Source organism: Staurois parvus, unplaced genomic scaffold, assembly GCF_062004578.1.
Source record: "Staurois parvus isolate SC_StPar_1 unplaced genomic scaffold, SC_StPar_1.0 ptg000675l, whole genome shotgun sequence".
In the NCBI taxonomy this organism is placed as follows: Eukaryota; Metazoa; Chordata; class Amphibia; order Anura; family Ranidae; genus Staurois; species Staurois parvus.
In genome coordinates this window covers 91,390-113,941 of record NW_028318471.1, presented here as the reverse complement: position 1 = coordinate 113,941, position 22,552 = coordinate 91,390, and the positions used below count along the sequence as shown (strand labels likewise).

Genomic DNA, 22,552 nt, shown 5'->3' with positions numbered 1-22,552 from the left:
CCCCATAAGTAGTACAGTGTCACCATGGTGACACTGTACTGCTAGGATGACAGTATGTTAAAAAAAAAACATAAATAATAATATAAAAAATAAATGTAAAAAAATATTTAAAAATGATAATTTTTGGTTATAAACTAATTTGGGTTATTATTTTTTTTTTTACTAAAAAGATAACGGAATACATTTTGGCCAAGATTTATGATGAAATACTATTGATTTGCAAAATTTTATAAGAAAAACACTTTTTTCACAATTTTTTGACATTTTCATTTACATAGCAAAAAAAATAAAAATCCCAGCGGTGAATAAATACCACCAAAATAAAGCTTTATCTGTCTCAAAAAAATGCTAAAAAATTCATATGGGTACAGTGTTGCATGACCGCGCAATTGTCATTCAAAGTGTGATAGCACTGAAAGCTGAAAATTGGCCTGGACAGGAAGGGGGTAAAAGTGTTCGGACTGGTAGTGGTTAAAAAGTTTTGTAGTGCACACACGTATTTTCACTGATGTGCGTGCTGTCGGACCCTGCAAGTGCGCAAATGTGCTGCATGGGCTTCAGGTCCCGGTAGAGAGCTGGGGCCCATCTGCACACATGCAGAGGCTTTCCATGCAAAAAGATGGAGCAGGTATGGGAGAACCAGATCTCACTTTGTCTGCACATGCGCCAGAAAACCTTTGTACTTCTGCAGGTGTGTCACAGGGCTCCGCCAAGACCCAAGGACCAGGCAGAGCCCTTCAGCACATCTGCACACATGCCAGATTATCAAAGATTGTGAAGCCAGAGGGGTGGGGGGGCAACATTACTGGGGACTGAAGTTCCTCTTTAACAGCTGATAGTATGGAAAAAGTTGCATTGAAGTTATATGTTAAAGATCACACAACATAAACACATATACTTCAATCTAAGAAATACAGTTTAGGAGGAAATTACAGTATTGTCTCGTTGGCTGATTATAGACAAATTTGTTTTTAGGTTCCCTGCAGCTAGACCTGAACCGCATGCCAAGACCAGCCAAAACGGCAGAAAAGTGCAATCTGGACCTGCTGGACGAGTCAAATGCTGCAGATCGCTGGGTGTCGCTGTTTGAGCAGAAGACAGTGAAGGGTTGGTGGCCGTGCGCGGGCCAGGAGAATGACACAAAGATTCTTGCAGTAAGGATCATTACTGATTACTCTGAAAAAATTGAACTTACTTGCATTTTCTAGGTTTTTTCAGGCTGGTGACATGATGCCTTAGGGCCCTTTTCCTGTTCACCTTTTGCTGAGAGCCAGAGCTAATTGTGCCTGCCCCCTCTCCAGCCTGGTGCTCCAGCGAGGACCAGAGTGGAGAGCAGTGGCTGGCAGTCACTGCTCCCTGCTCCTAGCAGACAGAGAACTGATTGATTAGTCATGTGATTGCTCAGTTCTCAGTCTCAGAGGCAACATAGACCAAGTATAGATGATAGGTATTCTGACTCAGATTGTTGTGATAGCGATTTATCCCTTGTGAGACCTCTATGCCTAGCCTGTATAAGCAGATATAATCACTGTGGGCAATCCTTATCAGATAGCTGAACTCACCAATACTGTGTTCATCCAGAAGTTGCTTTATTCTGTACATGTGACAACAGGATACAGCAGAATGAATGGTTTCCAGTATTATGCGGTCAAAAGATGATACTTTCTGTAGCGTACTATGCGGAATACATGTGTCCCTGTTACATGTGGACTGTTAGCTGCCTCCATGACACAGGAAGTGCTGTACTCAAGAAGAAGGGAGGAGCTTCATATACAAAGGAATTGTGTCATAGATCTCAGGGAGGTAATATAAAACAAATGCATTACCAAATAAGACCACTGGATGGCAGCATTACTAACTATAGAAATGTCCATAGAAAATGGTACAAAAAATAAACTATATGAATTCTCATGTACATTAACATAAATATTAACTGTGTAACAGCATAATAGGTTTTTTTTTAACTCCTACTTCTCCTTTAAAGCAAATCTGTGCTTTGCTCATGCGGGCCCAAACAGTTTTGCTTTAATATCAGGTACCCAGCAACACCTACCCAACGTTTTTTCACTTCCTCGCTGCTCCATTCAGTTGCCAGGTGTAAAGAAAGTACTTTCAGGTATAATGGAGCATGTGATTCACCCTAACTGATAATATTGGTGCTTGGTGATTGGCCTAGCACTGTCACATGGAGGCAGGGAGACCGTCAACCCTCTGTGAGCTGCAACTAGAATTCTAACTTTATCTCCAACAGGGAGTTTGCCTCTCCTATATACTGGGGTTCCTCAAATCTCCCTCATTTATTGACTTCTCCATATGTATCCAATAAAGAACTGGCTGTAAGACTGAGCTGGTACTCTATCTGGTGATGATTGTTAATTTGTCTTTATGGGCAGCTGCTGTGCCCTGATAATCATCTGAATTATAGACACCTTTTGATATCTAGAGGATATATGAGAGGAAGAAAATAAAGAGGGAGATAAAGATAAAGAAAGAGATAAAGAGTGAGTGATAAAGAGGGAGGGAGAGATAGAAAGATAGAGGGAGGGAGATATAAAGAGAGAGAAAGATAGAGGGAGAGAAAGAGAGATCAAGAGAGAGATAGAAATAGAGAGAGAAAGATAAAGAGGGAGTGAGAGAGATAGAGAGACCAGGCTAATCAGATAGGATCCCCAGTGCAGCTGGTACTTGTAGTCCCCCAGGCTGTATAGATCTGCTCACTATAACAGTATATAACAGCAGTAGATGTAATATGCGTGTCGTACAATACAGATCCGTGACTCCATTGCCAGAGCAGACAGGATCCTGGGTACAGCTGGTACTTGTAGTCCTCCCTGGTTGTGATCTTCCCAGACTCAATGGAGCAGCAGATCCCATCCTCCTTTCCCAATCTCCTCCTCCTTCTCCTTGCTGTGCTGTCTCCTGCTGACGTGTCCACCTCTCTCTGCTCATACTCCTTCCATCCGCTCAGCACACACAACACCCAGCAACTGTCACAGCTGCAACCAGCCGGCCCCTCTCCCTGCTGCTGCGGATCGCTCACCTGTCACCCAGCTCAGCCCAGGAGCAGACCTTCTCTGACACCAAGTGCTGCTCTTATCCGGAGTTTAGCAGCCAGTGAGTGAGCTCATGCAGTGCCGGCCCTCACCTGGTCCCCACCGTCAGTCACCTGCCAGCTGCCTTGTATGTCCCTTCTTCCGGGGGCGGCGCCGCCCCCCCTGAAAAATGCCGCCCTAGGCAAACACCTTGTTTGCCTCGCGGTGGATACACCGATGAAATGAATACAACATATTGTTCAACACTAAAGGATATTGTGACTGATTAGTGAATGGTTAAGGGTAGATATATAGGGTGTATATACTTGCCTGTATGAATTTAATTTTGTATTACTTTATACCTCTGAGTATTTTATGTGGTTTAAGAGAATAATAAATCATTATTTTACTTATTTTATACGTGTTTGATCCATTGTATTGACATGCATAAAGTCCCTTGACAACATACTGTCCCTTTTTGATATTATTATTTGGAATATGGTATCAGTCCAGTACTGCTTTATTACACATAATACATCTGTTTGTCTGTCTCTTACAGGGGAAGATGGAGTTAACATTAGAGATTGTCAATGAACAAGAACATGATGAACGGCCGGCCGGTATGGGACGTGAAGAGCCAAATATGAATCCTAAATTGGAAGACCCTAAGTAAGTTTTCCCCACCCACTAGAAGCCACCATTTTGTTATCACTAAAATATATAGGTGTACCTCAGTTTACGAACACCTCTGTTAATGTAATTTTCGGTTTCCGAATGAAAATCCATTGAAAATGTCTCGGTTTGCGAATTGTTTTCACAATACGAAGTGTTTGTCGGTGCTGATTTTTAAATGCAACTGCCGGCTTTTTTTTTCTCTTCACTATAGCTCACAGAATTAGCTGTCACTTTTCCCAGAGCTAAAGGATACTTTGTTTCTTTTAACTTGGGGAAATAAACTAAAAGGAAACTTTCTTTCTTTTAGCTGGGGGGGAAAGTGACAGCTGATTCTCTGAGCTATAGTGAAGAAAAAAAAAAGCTGGTAATTGCATTTAAAAACCGGCACCGACCTATAGTGACAGCAACTGTTTTTAAATTTTTTTCTGACCTCCGGAACGGATTAATTGGTTTCCAATGCATTCCTATGGGAAACCACGTTTCGGTTTATGAATGTTTCACAATATGAAACGTCCCGGAGAACTCATTAAATTCATAAACCGAGGTACACCTATATATATATTTGGCATGGAAGACTTTCACTGGACTTTCAAGATCTTTCACTGGTCACATTTCTAAAAAAAAGGATAATGTGCCATTTGATGCTTTATACATTTTGCTTTTTGGAAGATTACCTAATTTGTAATGTTTTATTTTATTTGGTATTGAATCCTGACCAGTCTGTTGTATTGCTGATTTTTTTGGAATCACATTCACAACTGATGTCATCCATATCTGTGCTTAAAGTGGTAGTAAACTCTAAATCTTGATTTTTACCTACAAGTAAACCTATAATAAAGCTTACCTGTAGGTAAAATGAATATCTTCTAAATATGCGCCATTTAGGAGATATTCTAGGGAGCAGCAACTGATGATGTCACTGGCGCATGCACTCTGAAGGAATAGCATGGATATGCCTTTTCCTTCAGAGCTCTATGCCTCGGCCGTGACTCCCGCATGCACGCGCGGGAGTGATATCACTGCGGCTTGACTATTCAAGCAGCCACAGCCCACGAACCCTGAAGGAAGAACGGGTGAAGATGGAAGCCTCTGCAGCAGTGACAGCACATCACTGGAGGGCTTTGTTCTCAAATAAGTCTTTCATAATGGGCTAGTATGCTCTGCTACTGCTCAAGATACACAGCTCCTGTTATAAATACTCATTCACCCAGGATGAGTATGAATAAATACCAAAAAAAAATCCATAGTGTAGTAGGTTTTATTAAATAGAGGGTAAGAAGTTAAAATCGATGCACTCGCATGGCACAAGTGCCAGTAGGGGCACCAACACAAACAGCTCACTAGGGGGAAATTGCAGCTCTAATGATATATGATATATAAAATAAATGAGAAATGGATAAGTATGTAAATCAATAAAAAATTTGTTCAAAGAATAATAGTTCATTCAAAGAATAAAACGTTCATAAATGGCACTGGTGATGTTCTCCAAAACAGCAGATCTCTAGTAAACTTGTGACTGGAACCAAATGATAAAAATGCGCACTCACCAGATACGCACGGATAATGCGCATATAAGTATATAACCCCCAGGTATGGGTCTGCAATGGGCGAATGGAGAGCTTCCTCCTGGATAATGGTCATCAAGCTTAGGTGAAATGAGAATCTGCAGGGTCCAGAGGTCCCCTTAAGGATGGACGGGCATTCAGCCTGGATACAGGGCTCCCTCCTCTGGATACTGGATACAAATGGAACTATCTGCGGGTTGAATAGCTCCACATTGGAGCCCGAAACAAATGCCAATAGTGTAATATGTTCCAAAAAAGGTTTATTTGATCAAGGTTAAAAAGATTTCAGGGTAGTATGCAAAATATATAAAAAAATAGAGCACATGAACCATATTAATACAGTAATGCAGCACTGACCCCTTAAGAAAGATGGCCGCCAGGCCTCCTCGTGGCTCCAGGCCGCGATGACGTCACGCTCTGTCAGCTCCTCCTAAGGCCTTTCGTGCTAAGGCACATCATCTGAGGGGAGGCTGACACTGAGTGATTTAGCTGCTATCTTTTAAAGAGCGCTCACTATACCAATATCAGCTCACTAGGGGGGATCCTCTCCCTCTCACCGCTGCTCATATCCACAGAGCCAGCGTGTGTTCCAGGCAACCAGAAATGACATAGGTGAAGGACCGGATATGATGTCAGAGGCTCAGCCTCAATGCACGCATCATTGGTTGGTTGGTGCCCTCTTATGGTTATTAGACTATAAATTTGTGTCTAAAGTCTTTCTGTTCTTGCAACTTGCAATTGCAGTCTTAACCCTTCTCCACTATATCAGAAGAAAAAGCTTGGCTGAAGTTACAGTTGAAGTACATCTAAAGGAGCCTGTGTGATAGTCTAAACAGGTCCGAAGTCCAGTTAATATATGATGTACCAGCCTCATAAATTGAAATAAGTACAATTTCCCTTTCCTGATGGAGCCGAATCCTCCTTCATTTTTGTCTCACATGCTCCCCTTCTCAGACACTACAGCTTACAGTGAGAAGGTTCCATAAATACAGGGGTAGGCAACCTGAGAGCCACAGGACTACAAGTTCCATCATGCCTCTGCAAGTCATAGCTGTAACTGTCAGTTTTGTAATCTTTGCAATGCCTCATGGGAAATGTAGTTCCAGAACAGCTAGAGAGCCACAGGTTGCCTACCCCTGCCTTGGTAGAACCAAAAAGCAACACAGACAAAATTTTACTGTTAATGGACTACCATGGACCTGCTGTAAATTGGATAAAGTAACAAGAAAACATATAAAGCACTAATACTCCAAATACACGAATAGAAATCAATCACGCAAATCCATACATACAAATATTGAAAAACATAGTATGGTATTGTGCAGCTCCTCCCATTATCTCAGGGTGCCCATATCTATCTAAAAACTCTGTATTATTTCAACATTCATGAAAATATATTCATATATAGGCCACCCCAGGACCAGATGAATGTATAAAGTCATATATGATGATATGGGCACTGTGAGATAATGGGAGTAGTACTACACAATATTACGTTTCTCATTTTTTGTATGTATGGATTTGAGTTTTTTTGGTGGATGGTTTTAATGGGAATAGGTATACCAGTGTTTATTTATTAAATGGTCTTCTATGAAATCAGGCAATGGGTTGATTTTTATTTATGTGTTTGGAGTATTACATCCCCCAGAGCCCCCAGTAGACGAACTCTGAAACCAACACCAACAAAATATGTGGTTTTTGTTACTTTTCACAATTTACAATAGGTCGGTGAGAACGCATTAACAGTAGTTTTTTTTTGGTGTTGGATTCAGAGTTCATCTACTGGGGGCTTTGGATGATGTGGTGGTTTATAGGCCTTCTTTCCAAGTGGTTTAGTCCAAAAAGCAGGCAGTTGGCAGGATTAGGTGTGGGAGGTGCTGATTGATGAGCAACAAGCTTATGAATATGCATTGACAGTGTCGATAGCCAAGCTCCCTGCAACATCTCATTCAAGCAAGTACAGTCTACATGAGGGTGACAATGCTGCACTGCATTCAGTAGCAGTGTAGCAGAGTAGTCCTCTCATCACAGGAAGCTGCATAAGGTGGACTTCACTGGCAGGATCAATAGGTATTTGTGAGATATAGAAAAATATCATCTTACTTACCATTAGGTTCTGTAGCACACGTAATTTTTTAAAAAGGAGGTCATAGTTGTACCAGGGATGTAAAACCTGAGAAATAAATCTCTGCTCTGTGTACACTAGGATGTATATCAGTGTATGTACCTTCTACAAGGTAATCTAAGAATCTTTGGTTCCCAGGCGTCCAGAGACATCTTTCTTGTGGTTCACATCTCCATACAAGACGCTGAAGTACATCCTCTGGAGCAAATATAAGTGCCTCTTTCTGCTTATCCTGATCGCCATTTTACTATTCCTCTTCCTGGGAATATTCCTCTACTCCTTCCCGGTAAGATATTCCTCCTCTCCTCTCCCCAACCTTTCCATCCTTTTCTCTTTCCCCTCCTACTATCCTGTCCTCCCCTTTCTGCTCCCCTCCCTTTCCCTCCTTTCTTCTCTGTTCCTCTTTTCCTTTTCTCTCTATCTTGTCTTCCCTTCTTCCCTCCTCCATTACTCATAACTCCTTACCCTCACCTCCTTTCCTCTCCTCTCTGCCCCCCTCTCCTCCTCCTTTCCTCTCTGCTTCACGTTCTCTCCGCTGTTTCTTTTTCCACTCCTCCTTTCCTCTCCTTTCTGTACCCTCACCTTCTTTCTCCTTTTCTCCCTTCTACTACTAAATGCCCTCTCCCATTCTCCTTTCATCTCCGTTTTGCCTCCCCTCCTGCCTTCTCCCTCCTTCCATTCTCTTCTACTTGCTTCATCTCTTTCCCCATCTCTTACCTGTCCTCTGCCCTTTCCTCAACTCTCCTCTCCGCTCCTTACCACTGCCCTCTCTTCTTGCCTTTAGCTCTGCTTCCTCTGCATCTCTTCTTGCATTTTCGTTTTCTCTCTCCTCTTTGCTTTCCTTCTTCCCTCCAACCCTTCACCCTACTATGGTGCTCCTTCTCCTCTCTTCTTTCCTCTCCACTCCTTTTTTTTTTCTTTCTCTCTCCTCTCCTGTCCTCTCCTTCTCTCTACAATTTTCCCTGATCTACCTCTCCTCTTCTCCCACTTCCCTCTACAATTTTCTCCTCTCCTTTCCTCTCCTCTCCAGTTTTCCCTGTTCTCTCTTTTCTCTCCTCGCCTTTATCCTCCCCCTTCCCTCTACATTTTTATCCTCTCCTCTCTAGTTTTCCCTGTTCTAGCTCTCCTTTTCTCTCCTCTCCTCCCACTTCCCTCTACAGTCTTCTCCTCTCCTTTCCTCTCCTCTCCAGTTTTCCCTGTTCTATCTTTGCTCTCCTCTCCTTTCTCCTTCCCTCTATAGTTTTCCCTGTTCTATCTTTGCTCTCCTCTCCTTTCTCCTTCCCCCTACAGTTTTCCCTGTTCTATCTTTGCTCTCCTCTCCTTTCTCCTTCCCCCTTCCCTCTACAGTTTTCCCTGTTGTGTCTTTGCTCTCCTCTCTTCCTTTCTTTCATCGTCTTTCTCTTGCTTGATCTCTCTTTGTTATCTTACAGTAACGTACAAAGCTGTTTGATATGTACTGCTCAGTATATGATGACACTGTTTTATATTCGTACTGTGAACTGTTTTTTCCTTTGCCCCAAAGCTGGACATTACTTGTAAAATGTTAATTGCTCGTTGTGTGATTGTAAATCATTTACACAGTAATATAGTTAGGTCTTATTCACGTGAGGTGTATGAGTCCATGCCCCATGTGAGGACCGTGTATACCCACACAGAGATGCCTTGGTGATCCCATTGCTGTCAATTGGGACCTCTCACTTTGGAGTTCTCTCTTCTTACCTCCTGATGTGTATCTGGGACAGGGTTACAGTACCTCCAGGTCCGCCAGAACTCCCTGCCGTGACTTCCAGAACTTATACTTGCAGTGTCCCTGCCAGTACTTTCAGTGCTGCTTACAGAATCCCTGCCTAGACTTCCTATTACACTCGCAGAATCTTGGTCAGTATTTCCATAGCTTCTTGCAGAATTCCCTTCCAGGATTTCCAGTAACATTTCCAGTGTTTCCAATGGCACTTGCAGTGTCATTGTCAGGATTTCCAGTGGTGCTCGCAAAATCCTTGCCAGGACTTCCAGTGCTCCCTGTAATAATGCTAGGCATGTCATCCGACCCAGAAGGTTAGTTAAGTATTACCCCTGGAAGGGGCTGGTACTATTTCTTCTTGCCAGCTACCATTTTTTTGTGCAAAAGGGTATATTACCCTGCTTGTTTCCTTGTGGATTTGAATTCATATGACTGCTCTCCTGCCTGCCGCCTGCCGACAACCTCTACTTGAGCCTGGCCACTTTCTTGCCTGCAGTTTGCTCACGACCTTCACCTGGAACTCACCACTCTCTTGCCTGCCCACAACCCCTGCATGGATCTGTCTACTCTTTTGCAGAACATATAGTGTCTCCACATTGTAGCCTTGCTGTCAACCTGGAACCAGCATGCCACAAAGCCCATTTTTTTTTTATCTCTTTCCTACTATCCAAACTTGTGTTGACTTTACCCATTCACTATGCCGTTAACCCTAACACCCAACTTGTCCAACCCTATGTCCTAATCATTGAACTTACCTGAGCCGTAACCTAATGCCTAATATCACCATAATCACCATTCTGCACCAGGAGCCATATGCCATTGAACACAACATTCACAAGATGCTCACTCTTGAGGCTTCCAGTACATTTAAACTCCTTATTTTTATTATTATACAGTATTTATATAGCGCCAAAAGGTTTGCTCAGCCCTGTACAATATAGTGGGGGACAGTACATGAGACAATACAATAACAAAACAACACACGAGGGGTTCAAGGGTATCTGGAAACCTATTCCTGGCCAGCCAACTAAAAGCATTAAATTATTGTGATAACTGGGCGAGAAGCATTTTTATAGGGGGTGTCAAAAATAACTGCTGTAGTGTTAACATTTTTATTTCAATACAAATGTGGTCCACTTGTCAAGACCCTATCAGTGTTTGACAAATATGTACCTGAAGTTCTCTTCAAGAGAAGAGCCTATACCCCCTCTTCAGTGGCTTGTATCTCTCCTTTCCTTTGTTTCTGTTCCAGAACTGCAGCCTTCATAAGACAACTTGGCATCCAATACTTTCGGGAGTGTTGGGTGCCTGTGTCCCCAACACCTTGCTGTGGCTCCTTTCTCTGGTCTCTAGCCTCTAGGTTTAGAGAAAGGAACCACCAGTGTAAGATGTGAGTATTATGGCTCTTCTCTTGATTGGAATTTTAGGTAGGTTCTCTTTATTGTGGAACAATACTCACCACGGCTCCATCATTGCATTGTCCCAGAACTCCCCACACAACCATTGACATCTTAAGGCAGCTGGCTTCTGGGTCTCGATCGCCAGCCACTTTCATTGGCCAGGCGTGGATGACATCACTCCTACACATGCGTGGGAGTTCAGTTAGATTCGGCATTACTGAATTTGAACAGTGGGCTGTGCTTTTGTGCCTCACTGTAAAAGGGTGGAGAGGCAGGTAGGTACATTTAATGTAAAAGAGACAAAGCATGTTTCTTCTGCATTCAAATTCCTGCCTGTTCACCCATTTTTATTTTTGGCCTAAGGATCCACTTTAAAGAGGTCAGACAAGTCTCTTATGTGCCTGGACAGTTTTCCAGTTTTAGAGATACAGAAAGTAAACCTCATCTCCCCCCACTTCCCACCAACACTACTGATAGGTATGTCCCACTCCTAACTCCCAGCTGTTTTTCTAAGCAGATTCAAAGCTGCTTTTACTAGTTAGCGCCACGTGGCTTGCTTTAGTCACAGCCTCCCCTCGCAGACCCTTTGCTTGTCATTGTGGGCAACCACAGACTAACCTAGACCAGCCTTGGAAGTCCATTGAACAACTTTCTGAAGAAGGTCAAGCAACTGTAAGAGTTTGTAGCCTCGGTTCTACTTGGCTGTTCTATTAACACAACTGATCGGTAGGGATTCCAAGCAGGACAAGTGTGAAGGTTTTCCACCATTCTGTGAGATTGCGGCATCTTCTTGTAAAACTCATGCAGTGATTGTCTCCTCTTTTTCTCTTGCAGAATTACGCTGCTATGAAGTTAGTGAAGCCTTACAGTTAAGGATGCACCAGCTGATGAAAGACCTGCCAAGTGCATCCTGAAGCTTCCGTCCACCGACAGTCCTATGTACTGTAAAGACTACATTGCCAAAGATATTCCTGCATACCAACCTGCATTTTTTGCTACCCAGCTTAAGAAGGCCACAGGGGATGTCAGATAAGGGCTCAGAGTTTACAAACCCCTAACTATCCTATGGAATTAAACAAGCTTAGCCCTTTAATTTGCTTCTGGAATCCCAGATAAATAAAAGACATTTAGAGACAATATGACTAGCCAGAATTTGTGGCTACATATGAAGTCTGAGGAGTAGTCATGCTGTGTGGTTCTGGGTAATAAAGCATCTGGCTTTAGTTCACCATTTGCTGCATTGCTAGATGATAACCTCTACATTTGCATTTGAAGGGTAAGTTCACCTTTTTTTTTAAAAATCATAAGTGTACATCTTTTTGCAGGTAAAAAAATGTGCATTTATTAATTTTTTTTGCTTGTAGCCTAGAAAGCATTGCACCCGCAATCAGCAGATGCCATGCAAGGACTCCAGTATCTGTATATGTGTGCTCGTACCTCGTATGAGCAGGCAAATACACATTGAAAGGTAGAGACAATGAACTATCACAGCGCTCAACAGATCCGTGGTATTTCATTGAGAACTACAAGCCGACGACTACAGGGCTGTCAGTACTTGTAGCTTTCCATTCACAGTGTACTATGAATGAACGACGTGGCCACGTGGGCGGAGCTCTGCACAGCCTCTTTTTTTTTTTTTTTTTTAATAGTGACAGCTAGCGGGGGGGGGGGGGGGGAGAAGATCCCCCGCTAACTGTCACTAGATGGAGCGGGCAGGATTTTCAGTATGGTGTATAGTGGTGTAAACACAAAGATTTGTGTGAAAACAAAACTATACTTCTATATCAGGGGGTGGACTGACAACTCTTGGGCCCCCCCGGGCAATAAGTGATCATGGGGCCCCTGTCTCCTTGCCCACACTCAAAGCACACCCAAAAAAAGCCTATAAAAGGTACCAGGGGCATTTCATGGGGCCCCCTACTGACCCCAGGCCCTCGGGCAGTGCCCGAGTGCTCGAATGGTCAGTCCGCCCCTGTTCTATATGATTGTAGAGGTCAACTGAGAATATTCTCCAGGAGAGAGATAAACTCTTACACATTTATAGGCACTGCTCAGTGAATTGCTGGCTTTATTGATATCCAGGACTGAGGGCCGTGGAAACACCGAGCAATTATCTGAAATCATCTGTGATATTGATGGGAAATGTACTGCCATAGACACCTGAAATACAGTGGTGTTTGTTGCAGCCCTTCCTCTAACGATCGGCCCATCTCAGCACATTTGATATCAGATGCAGGCTTGGATGTTGCATAGCTTGGAGAACTTGGATAAGTTTGAATGAATGATTCACCTTGGGTAAGTCTCCACCGCTGTCAGAAACTGCATCCCCAGCACCGTATCGGACAGTCAATCTTTCAAGTATGGTACTCTTCTGAAGTTACTTATTTATACCCACTGCAGTGACTGGCTACCTATATAACAGCTGCAGCCATTCAAACTCAGCTAAATGTGTAATCGGGATATCAGGGATGCTACATTGCATAACACCCACTGGGCTTCCCTTTTCTCTATTGTGCTTTACTGAGCTTCTGTCAGTCATCCTGACATATGGACAAATGTTGCCAGATACTTTAAGGCAGGGGTCTCCAAACTTTAGAGTGAGAAAGAGTTGTAACCCTTGTCATATTTTATTGCCGCATGCCCAATTTGGAAGGTTTTCTTCCATATCCTGTCCCAGAGATGATAGTAAGTGGAAATTGACATCTGTGTCTTGTTAGAGAGATTTCCCTTCACTTCCTGTCCAAGATATACAACAGGAAGTGGGAGGAAACTTCTCTAAACTGATTGTAAGTCCCATGAGATGCATTAATGCACTGTAAAATGCTAATTTTACTGTGTATTACCATTCATTTTAAATAGCACCTCAACACACGACGCACTGAAGCACACATGCATGGCAATGCACCACAATGCACAGATATGAATGATGAGTGCAATGTGAAATTCTGCGTGAAACGGGAAACTCTGCAACAGAGAAGTTGGACATGATTCGGCAAGTTTACGGCGATGCTTCAATGAGTCTATTGAGTGGCACGCATGCTTCAAGAGCGGAAGAACACCACTGGAAGACAAAGAGAGATCAGGAAGACCTTCAATGAGCTCAATCCTGAAAATGCCCTCTTCCCGAAGATGAAGATCCAGCTCAAAGGTTGTCGTTTTGACAACATTGCAGAGATCCAGCCATTTTCCCAGTTTCATGCAGAATTTCAAGTTTGCTCTCTGTTCTAACTTGCTGTCCATGATGAAATAGCAGATGTGGTCAGAATAGCACCAGTTGCAAAGCTCCCAATGTACACAGGACGATGTCTTGTGGCTCACTGACTTATGAAGGTTGGTGCTCCCTGTGACTGTGCGTGCAGCCTTGTGCTGCCATCTGTTGGTGTGTTACAAAACTAGACTCAAAATCTTTTGGTATCACCTCGTATACATCCAGCCTGTGCAATAACCCACATGCTTGCTATATGCCGATAGGAAGTGGTTAAGAAGCACATTCATCTTGAAACTTTTTTGTGCTGAGAGCATGCTCACTTGTGCATTCCCAGCACAGTGACTGACCTTTCACAGCCCCTAGTCAATGTTTTCATTTTGGAGGGGCTCCAGATCAAGTGACAGCCAATTATAGCAATCGTATGATTGGGAAGATTGACTCCTGCTGTTCAGAACCTCTTAAAGGGCCAGCAGAAGCTTGTACCAAAGGATTCCAGTAAAACACATAATAATATTCATTCAATGCATAAGACACTATAACAGGTGTCCCTACGAAAGATTTCACCTCCATTCCTGCTGTGGGGACTAAATGTGGGATTTCTCATTGTTTTCCATCCTAATGACAACAGTCACCATGACAGATAATAGGGGTGGATACCCCCAATGGGTATAAAAACCTGAAAGAAGGAAGAAAATCCCATCCCAAAAACTAGAAAAATGTTGTTTGATGGAATTTTACTTTAAACTACTTATCAGTTTCTTACATCACTCGGGTAGTGAGTTTCCGGATTGGGGATCCCATGGGTTCCCACTCTCTCAGCTGGATTTTATTCTATATAGTTGATTATATTTAAAGGAATGGTAATACCACAGAGTTGGCGGGGACACCCATAGCTCCAATGTGAGGGGGAAGAGAGGCAGGGACTACCGCAGTTCAACTTCACCACTGGAATCACCAACAAAGAAGCCGCCAACCCAGTCCGCCCTCCAGACCCCAGACCTTAAATGCTTTTGGGTGGACTGTCCCTTTAAATTCAGTGATCACAGCGTTTTTTATTACCTGTTACAAGTTTGTAATCTCTGAACACTAAGAATTCTGTTGCAGCCATAAAAAACAATTTACTTTTAGTATTTGCAGAGGACTAACTGGTGGCTTTCATGTTTACAGTTTATAGCAAAATGTTCATATTTCACAGCAACCTTTCAATATGTTTCAAATGTATCAGCGCAGATATATTTTTATTTTATGATCTTATTTTGTAATGCACATATCAATCCACAGCCAAAGATATTCCAAATCTATTGGCCTTTACCTGCAGTATTTTTTGTTGAAGTATTTTAATTGATGTGCCTTTTGTTGCTTGGAGATCCATTATTTATCCCGTTTGTTTCTTCATTTGTGATAGAAACACTTTATTATGCACTGAACATGGTAAACCCATTGCCTATAGTTTTATTTCAGTCGTGTACTGAAGAATGTGAATTTAATAAAGCCAAGGGAAATATTATACCTATTTATTTTTCATTGTGATTTTTGTTTTTTAAGTGAACAGTGGTCAATAATCAAGCATATTGTTAAACAAAATGAAGGGCCTGTCCATAACCTTTTATCACCAGCTCTGGAACCTAAACCCAGGCTAAGATGATCAGGGACAGTTTTAGATCATTTGGGGTCCTGGGCAAGTATCAAACTGGGGCCCTTTGACTTCATAGAGTACAGATCACTCTGCTGTATTCCTTTGTTAGTTGTTATGGAGAGGTGAGGACTAAGAGATAAGTGCTGCGTGGATTAGAGGAATGAGGCTATGGGGACAGAAGGGGGAGGAGATGAGTGGCACTATAGAGATAGGAGGTGGAGATGAGCGGCACTATAGAGATAGGAGGCAGAGGAGATGAGTAGCACTATTGAGATAGGAGGCGAAGGAGATGAGCGGCAATATAGAGATAGGAGGCGGAGGAGAGGAGTAGCAGCACTGTAGAGATAGGAGACGGAGGAGATGAGTAGCACTGTAGAGATAGGAGGCGGAGGAGATGAGTAGCACTGTAGAGATAGGAGACGGAGGAGATAAGCAGCACTGTAGAGATAGGAAGTGGAGATGAGAGGCACTATAGAGACAGGAGGTGGAGGAGATGAGAGGTACTATAGAGATAGGCAGCGGAGGAGATGAGCGGCACTATAGAAATAGGAGGCGGAGGAGATGAGCGGTACTATAGAGATAGGAGGCGGAGGAGATGAGCGGCACTATAGAGATAGGCGGCGGAGGAGATGAGCGGCACTATAGAAATAGGAGGCCGAGGAGATGAGCGGCACTATAGAGATAGGCAGCGGAGGAGATGAGCGGCACTATAGAGATAGGAGGCGGAGGAGATGAGCGGCACTATAGAGATAGGCGGCGGAGGAGATGAGCGGCACTATAGAAATAGGAGGCCGAGGAGATGAGCGGTACTATAGAAATAGGAGGCGGAGGAGATGAGCAGCACTATAGAGATAGGAGGCGGAGGAGATGAGCGGTACTATAGAAATAGGAGGCGGAGGAGATGAGCGGTACTATAGAGATAGGAGGCGGAGGAGATGAGCAGCACTATAGAGATAGGAGGCGGAGGAGATGAGCGGTACTATAGAGATAGGAGGCCGAGGAGATGAGCGGTACTATAGAGATAGGAGGCGGAGGAGATGAGTGGCACTATAGAAATAGGAGGCGGAGGAGATGAGCGGTACTATAGAAATAGGAGGCGGAGGAGATGAGTGGCACTATAGAAATAGGAGGCGGAGGAGATGAGCGGTACTATAGAAATAGGAGGCGGAGGAGATGAGCGGTACTATAGAAATAGGAGGCGGAGGAGATGAGCGGCACTATAGAAATAGGAGGCGGAGGAGATGAGCGGTACTATAGAGATAGGAGGCGGAGGAGATGAGCAGCACTATAGAGATAGGAGGCGGAGGAGATGAGCGGTACTATAGAAATAGGAGGCGGAGGAGATGAGCAGCACTATGCAGATTGGAGGTGGAGAAGATGAGCGGCACTATACAGTTTGGAGGCGGAGGAGATGAGCGGCACTATAGCCGTTTCAGATCCAGGCCATTTCTGGCACTTTTTGTTTACACGTTAAGATCGGTATATTTTGCTAGAAAATGTCTTAGAGCCCCCAGATATTATTTTTTAAAGCAGAGGCCTGCAGAACCAATTGGGGTTTTTGCTGTTTTACTACTCATAGGCAATGCTTTAAAAGCCTTTAGAGATTACCACTTTAGATTTACAGAGGAGGTCTGGTGCTAGAATTACTGTCGAAGATCTAACGTTGGGATGATCGCTGTTTGCGTGCGTGCGGGACTGGCACGTGTGTTCACCTTTGTGCATGAGCAATGGGGGACGAGGGTACTTTACATTTTTTTTTACTTATTAATTTATTTTTTTTACACTGTCAATTTAATTTTTTTAGCATGTTTATTGCTGTCAAAAGACATGTAAACATCCATGTGACTGGATCTGGGGTCCCTAAATCCCTCCTCTTTACTTAAAAGCATTCAGAACACAAAGATTGGTGTTTCTGAATGTTTTTATTTTTTTTATGGTGCCAGTTTTTTTTTATGTCAGGTCATCACTTCTGGTTTCCTATAATGGATAGCCAATCAAAGCTGATCCCGGCTTTATCCGGCTGTCTGGCCAGCCAGCGTATGTGCCAGATCTCTGAAGAAGGAGCCTACTGAGCATGTTCCGAAACGCGCTACCGCCTCCTTTACCTCCTACGTCTGACTCTGCTCTCTAAGCCTCATTTTGATACACAGACATATCCTAGGCTTTACTTCCTGATCCTATAGACGGAGTTTGCTGCTGGATGGCTGGATGTCTCACCTGGATTTTAATACACCACACGATGAGTCTTTTTAACTATTTATCTTGTAAGTCCAATTTATCTATTGTTCACTAATAAATTGTCTATACTGCACTTAGAGGTGCCTTCCTCTCTTTTTTTGTTTCTACAAGTGGTAGGAGAGCTACAGGTTCAGGTCTGGTCACTGACCTGTACTAAGCAATATAAATTAGATCAACCTGTGCTCAATTTCAAAACTCAGGTGCTAAAGGGGTGTGACCAAATGTTAACACTAAAAATTCTGAATGAACCCTCTGCACACTGCTGCTTACCCTTTCTAGCAAACTCTACATAAAAACAGGGATTTTTAGTTCACATGCATTGCAATACATGTTTAAACTGGCCAACTACATCAAAATAATCCCTCTCTGGCCAGTCCCTACTCTGCTCTACAAAATGTAAAATAGTTACTTGCTTATAACAGACTTAAGTAGTGTCAATATGGGGCAAATAGACACAAGTGATAGGAGAGCTACAGGTACAGGTCTGGTCACTGACCTGTACTATGCAATAGAAATGAGATCAACCTGTGCTCAATTTCAAAAATCAGGTGCTAAAGGGGTGTGACCAAATGTTAACGCTAAAAATTCTCAATGAGCCTTCTGCACATTGCTGCACACCCTTTCCAGCAAACTTTACATAAAAACATGGATTTTTAGTTCACATGCATTGCAATACATGTTTAAATTGGCCAACTGCGTCAAAGTAATCTCTCTCCGGCAAGTCACTACTCTGCTTTAAAAAAATGCAAAATATATACTTGCTTATAACATACTTCAGTGGATATAGTGCCAATATGGAGCAAATAAACACAAGCGGTAGGAGAGCTACAGGTGTAGGTCTGGTCACTGACCTGTAATATGCAATAGAAATGAGATCAACCTGTGCTCATTTTAAAAAAATCAGGTGCTAAAAGCATGTGACCAAATGTTAACACTAAACATTCTTAATGAATCCTCTGCACACTGCTGCACACTCTTTCCAGCAAACTTTACATAAAAGCAGATTTTTAGTTCACATGCATTGCTGTACATGTTTAAGCTGGTCAACTACTTCAAAGTAATCCCTCTCTGGCCAGTCCCTACTCTGCTCTGCAAAATGCAGTATATTTTCTTGCTTCGGTGGCTCTAGTGCTAACATGCAAGTCCTGAATGCTGCACTCTATGCTATGTTGCACAATTATTATTATCCTTCAATTATCTTAAAGATGCTTTTATAAATCAGAGCATCAATTTTTTTCTCACAGTGATAAAACCATATTTTGTTGATACAAGAAATATGGATTAATATGATCATGGTTTTGTAATGCCAAAAATTCACTGCTGCGTGCTGGTGCTGCATGCCAAAATGTTGTTTTCCCCAGATTGGAAACAATATCTGCATTTTAGGTATTTTTAGTTTTTTTTTTTAGTAGATATAAATTTTGCAGCTGTAGCTGGGAGCTGTTATTGCAGCGATGATGGAATTGTCCTAGATTGTTACTGAGCTGTTGGTACACTTCTGTTGTAGATAGCACAGTGAAGTGATGGTACAGCTCAGTGTGAAAACTGATATGATGGAACCATCCTCTTGTGCCATTGTATCGACGAACGTGCGTTGTGGCCCTATGGACACAATGGACTTGTCCGGTTGTTGGAAGGTTCTTTCCTGCAGGAGACAAGAGAACAAATGTTCAGAACTGGATCTCTATGGGCATATCTGTAAAGATATGGATTTATCATATGTACTGATTATATATTGTAAATAACTTACCCCTTGCTTTAAAATATTAGAATATTAGAGGTCGCACACAGTCATTATAAAACACAAGGCTGGGTCAGGGGCGTACTGACAACTCATGGGGCCCCCGGGCAATAGGGGATCATGGGGCCCCTGTGTCCGTGCCCAAACTCAAAAAAGCCTATGAAAAAGGTACCAGGGGCATCTCATGGGGCCCCCTACTGACCCCGGGCCCCTCGGGCAGTGCCCGAGTTTCTAAATGGTCAGTCCACCCCTGGGCTGGGTGTATGTTACTGAACTCTGAGAATAATCTTCTTCATAATATACAAGTTTCCATCTCAGTCAATCAGGAGAGAGGGTTCCCAGGGAGCCGAGGCTCTCGTAGACATCACTGGATGTCTACTCAGGTAACTGTAAGGGGAGCTACTGCACACAGAAGGTTTTTTTTTGCCTTTGAGCCTTTAGAACTTTAACCTGCTTGTGCAGTGATGTATCTCTACCATGTAAACAAAGTATTCCTGCAAAAGTGATGTTGGGGGCCATGTGATGAGGACAAGGGCCTCTTCCCCACAACTGTGGCCTAGTGGTTGTAGGGGTGTGTGGGACATATCTGGAAGATCCCCTTACGATAAGGGGGACTCCAGATATTAGGCTCCTACTCATCCACAAAAAAAAGTCATTTGTAATTAAACACACACATTTTTGACAATTCCTTTATTACAATAAAATTTAAATCTCAAATTCTGTATTGCCATTTTTTTCATAAAATACTGTTACTTTTATCTATCCTTTTTTGTGTATCAGTTCTTCTAACCTTCTCCAACTTCTTGAAAGCTACTGCCTGTGTACATGCTTTCATTCCAACATCTAATGCACATCATTGTTGAGGACCAACAACAGTGGACTATGCTTGTGCAAGGTGTATTGACAGGGCGTCCAGTCTCCCAAAAGGGATGGGATGACAACCTAGGAGTAAGAAAAGAAGATAGTCCTGAACAAGGATCTCCATGGCAGGATTACAAGTATTCTTTTAATGAAAACTGAAGATTTCAAAAGATTGAAGACAACTATTAAAATGACATGTTACATTTTTTTTATTGGATATTAGCGTTTGTTGTTAAAGCTTTGACAGTAAAACCTGGAAGCTGATTGATTTCTATGGAGTGCTGTAAAAGATGTTTTAGTAAATCAACCCCACAATGTCCAGAAGGTGTGTTAGTTTGCTCAATCCTTTACTATAAGTAAAAAGGCTTTTGTTTTCTCCAAACTGCAGCCCATGGGCCAGATGTGGCCCTTTGCTTGCCTTTTTTCTTGGGTCACTATTTCACCAATGATGAGGGACTATTCCCCCTACTGACACCATCAATGGGGCAGCATTCCTCCCATTGAAACCAACAATGAGGTAATATTCCTCAAATTAAAACCAAAGATGGGACACTGATGTGGGTATTTTCTACTCCCACTGGCCACAGTAAACTGGCCCTTTGCTTAGAAAGTTTGGACACCCCTGTGTTAAGGGATCCCTTAAATGGCTCGTTCAGAATGATAAATAGTCGGCTTTCCAAAGGAACACTGTGGCTGTCAGATAAAGGGTGGAAACGCTAATCATGTGTAGTGTATGCAGAACAGCCTCCATAGGATAAAAGGAAGCCATAACCTTAGACAGAAAGGATGGCCAAGATCTGGAGACCAACTTGTCCACACGAAGGAACAAAATGCATGACATACAAGACAAGACTGGCAGCTCTTGAACCCTGCATGAAGAAGTGATGGCAAAACAAGATTGCCTTCTGAGATAAGGTCATAAGAAGGATCTCCTGTATCAGTACAATGGGAGAGTACTAGATTATGGTGCAGGTGGGTCATAACCAAGGGAGATGTGAGACCATGACAACCTTACAACATACAGTATGTGTCACAAACTCAAGCAGAGCAAGCGGGACTGTACCCTGACTACAACTGCATTCAACAAGAAGCAAGACGTGTGATATTCACCAGGGACCGCCTCACAGGGGTTTGGACTTTCATTTGGCTGTGTCTTAGTGGCAGGAATTATTATGTATTATATAGTTACATAGTTAGTCTGGCTGAAAAAAGACAAAAGTCCATCCAGTTCAACCAAAAAAAAAAAGTTATAATCCTACACCCACAGTTGGTCCAGAGGAAGGCAAAAAACCCAGCAAAGCATGATCCAGTTTGCTCCTGCAGTGGAAAAAATTCCTTCCTGATCCCCCGAGAGGCAATCGGATATTTCCTGGATCAACTTTACCTATAAATGTTATATCCAGTTATATTCTGTGTATCCAGGACTTTTTTAAATGTATTATACATGGTGATCATATCCCCCCGTTATGTATTATACATGGAGATCATATCCCCCCTTATGTATTATACATGGAGATCATATCCCCCCTTATGTATTATACATGGAGATCATATCCCCCCTTATGCATTATACATGGAGATCATATCACCCTTATGTATTATACATGGAGATCATATCCCCCCTTATGTATTATACATGGAGATCATATCCCCCCGTTATGTATTATACATGGAGATCATATCCCCCCTTATGTATTATACATGGTGATCATATCCCCTCTTATGTATTATACATGGTGATCATATCCCCCCTTATGTATTATACATGGAGATCATATCCCCCTTATGTATTATACATGGAGATCATATCCCCCTTATGTATTATACATGGAGATCATATCCCCCCTTATGTATTATACATGGAGATCATATCCCTCCTTATGTATTATACATGGAGATCATATCCCCCCTTATGTATTATACATGGAGATCATATCCCCCCTTATGTATTCTACATGGTGATCATATCCCCCTTATGTATTCTACATGGTGATCATATCCCCCCTTATGTATTATACATGGAGATCATATCCCCCCTTATGTATTATACATGGTGATCATATCCCCCCTTATGTATTATACATGGAGATCATATCCCCCCTTATGTATTATACATGGAGATCATATCCCCCGTTATGTATTATACATGGAGATCATATCCCCCCCTTATGTATTATACATGGAGATCATATCCCCCCCTTATGTATTATACATGGAGATCATATCCCCCCTTATGTATTATACATGGAGTTCATATCCCCCTTATGTATTATACATGGAGATCATATCCCCCCTTATGTATTATACATGGTGATCATATCCCCCCTTAT

The 22,552-nt window shown here is 42.6% G+C and overlaps 1 protein-coding gene and 1 long non-coding RNA gene across 7 annotated transcripts in view; one reads left to right on the top strand and one right to left on the bottom strand.

Moving 5' to 3' along the window:
• DYSF (dysferlin) overlaps window positions 1–15,259 on the top strand; it is a 396,353-nt gene extending 381,094 nt beyond the window's left edge. For all 6 annotated transcript variants that reach the window (XM_089652230.1, XM_089652225.1, XM_089652229.1 and 3 more), the window contains 4 exons: window positions 976–1,154; window positions 3,592–3,701; window positions 7,536–7,683; window positions 11,373–15,259. In XM_089652230.1, coding sequence (XP_089508356.1) covers window positions 976–1,154; window positions 3,592–3,701; window positions 7,536–7,683; window positions 11,373–11,411 — 476 coding nt within the window. In that variant the 3' untranslated portion in view covers window positions 11,412–15,259. The remainder of the gene's footprint in view (window positions 1–975; window positions 1,155–3,591; window positions 3,702–7,535; window positions 7,684–11,372) is intronic.
• A 1,919-nt stretch (window positions 15,260–17,178) lies between these two features.
• Window positions 17,179–22,552, bottom strand: part of LOC149447674 (uncharacterized) — a 33,972-nt gene continuing 28,598 nt past the window's right edge. Inside the window, exons 2-3 of the long non-coding RNA XR_016305838.1 lie at window positions 20,152–20,303; window positions 17,179–19,265 (exon numbers count right to left, since the gene is read on the bottom strand). This is a non-coding gene — a long non-coding RNA (uncharacterized LOC149447674). The remainder of the gene's footprint in view (window positions 19,266–20,151; window positions 20,304–22,552) is intronic.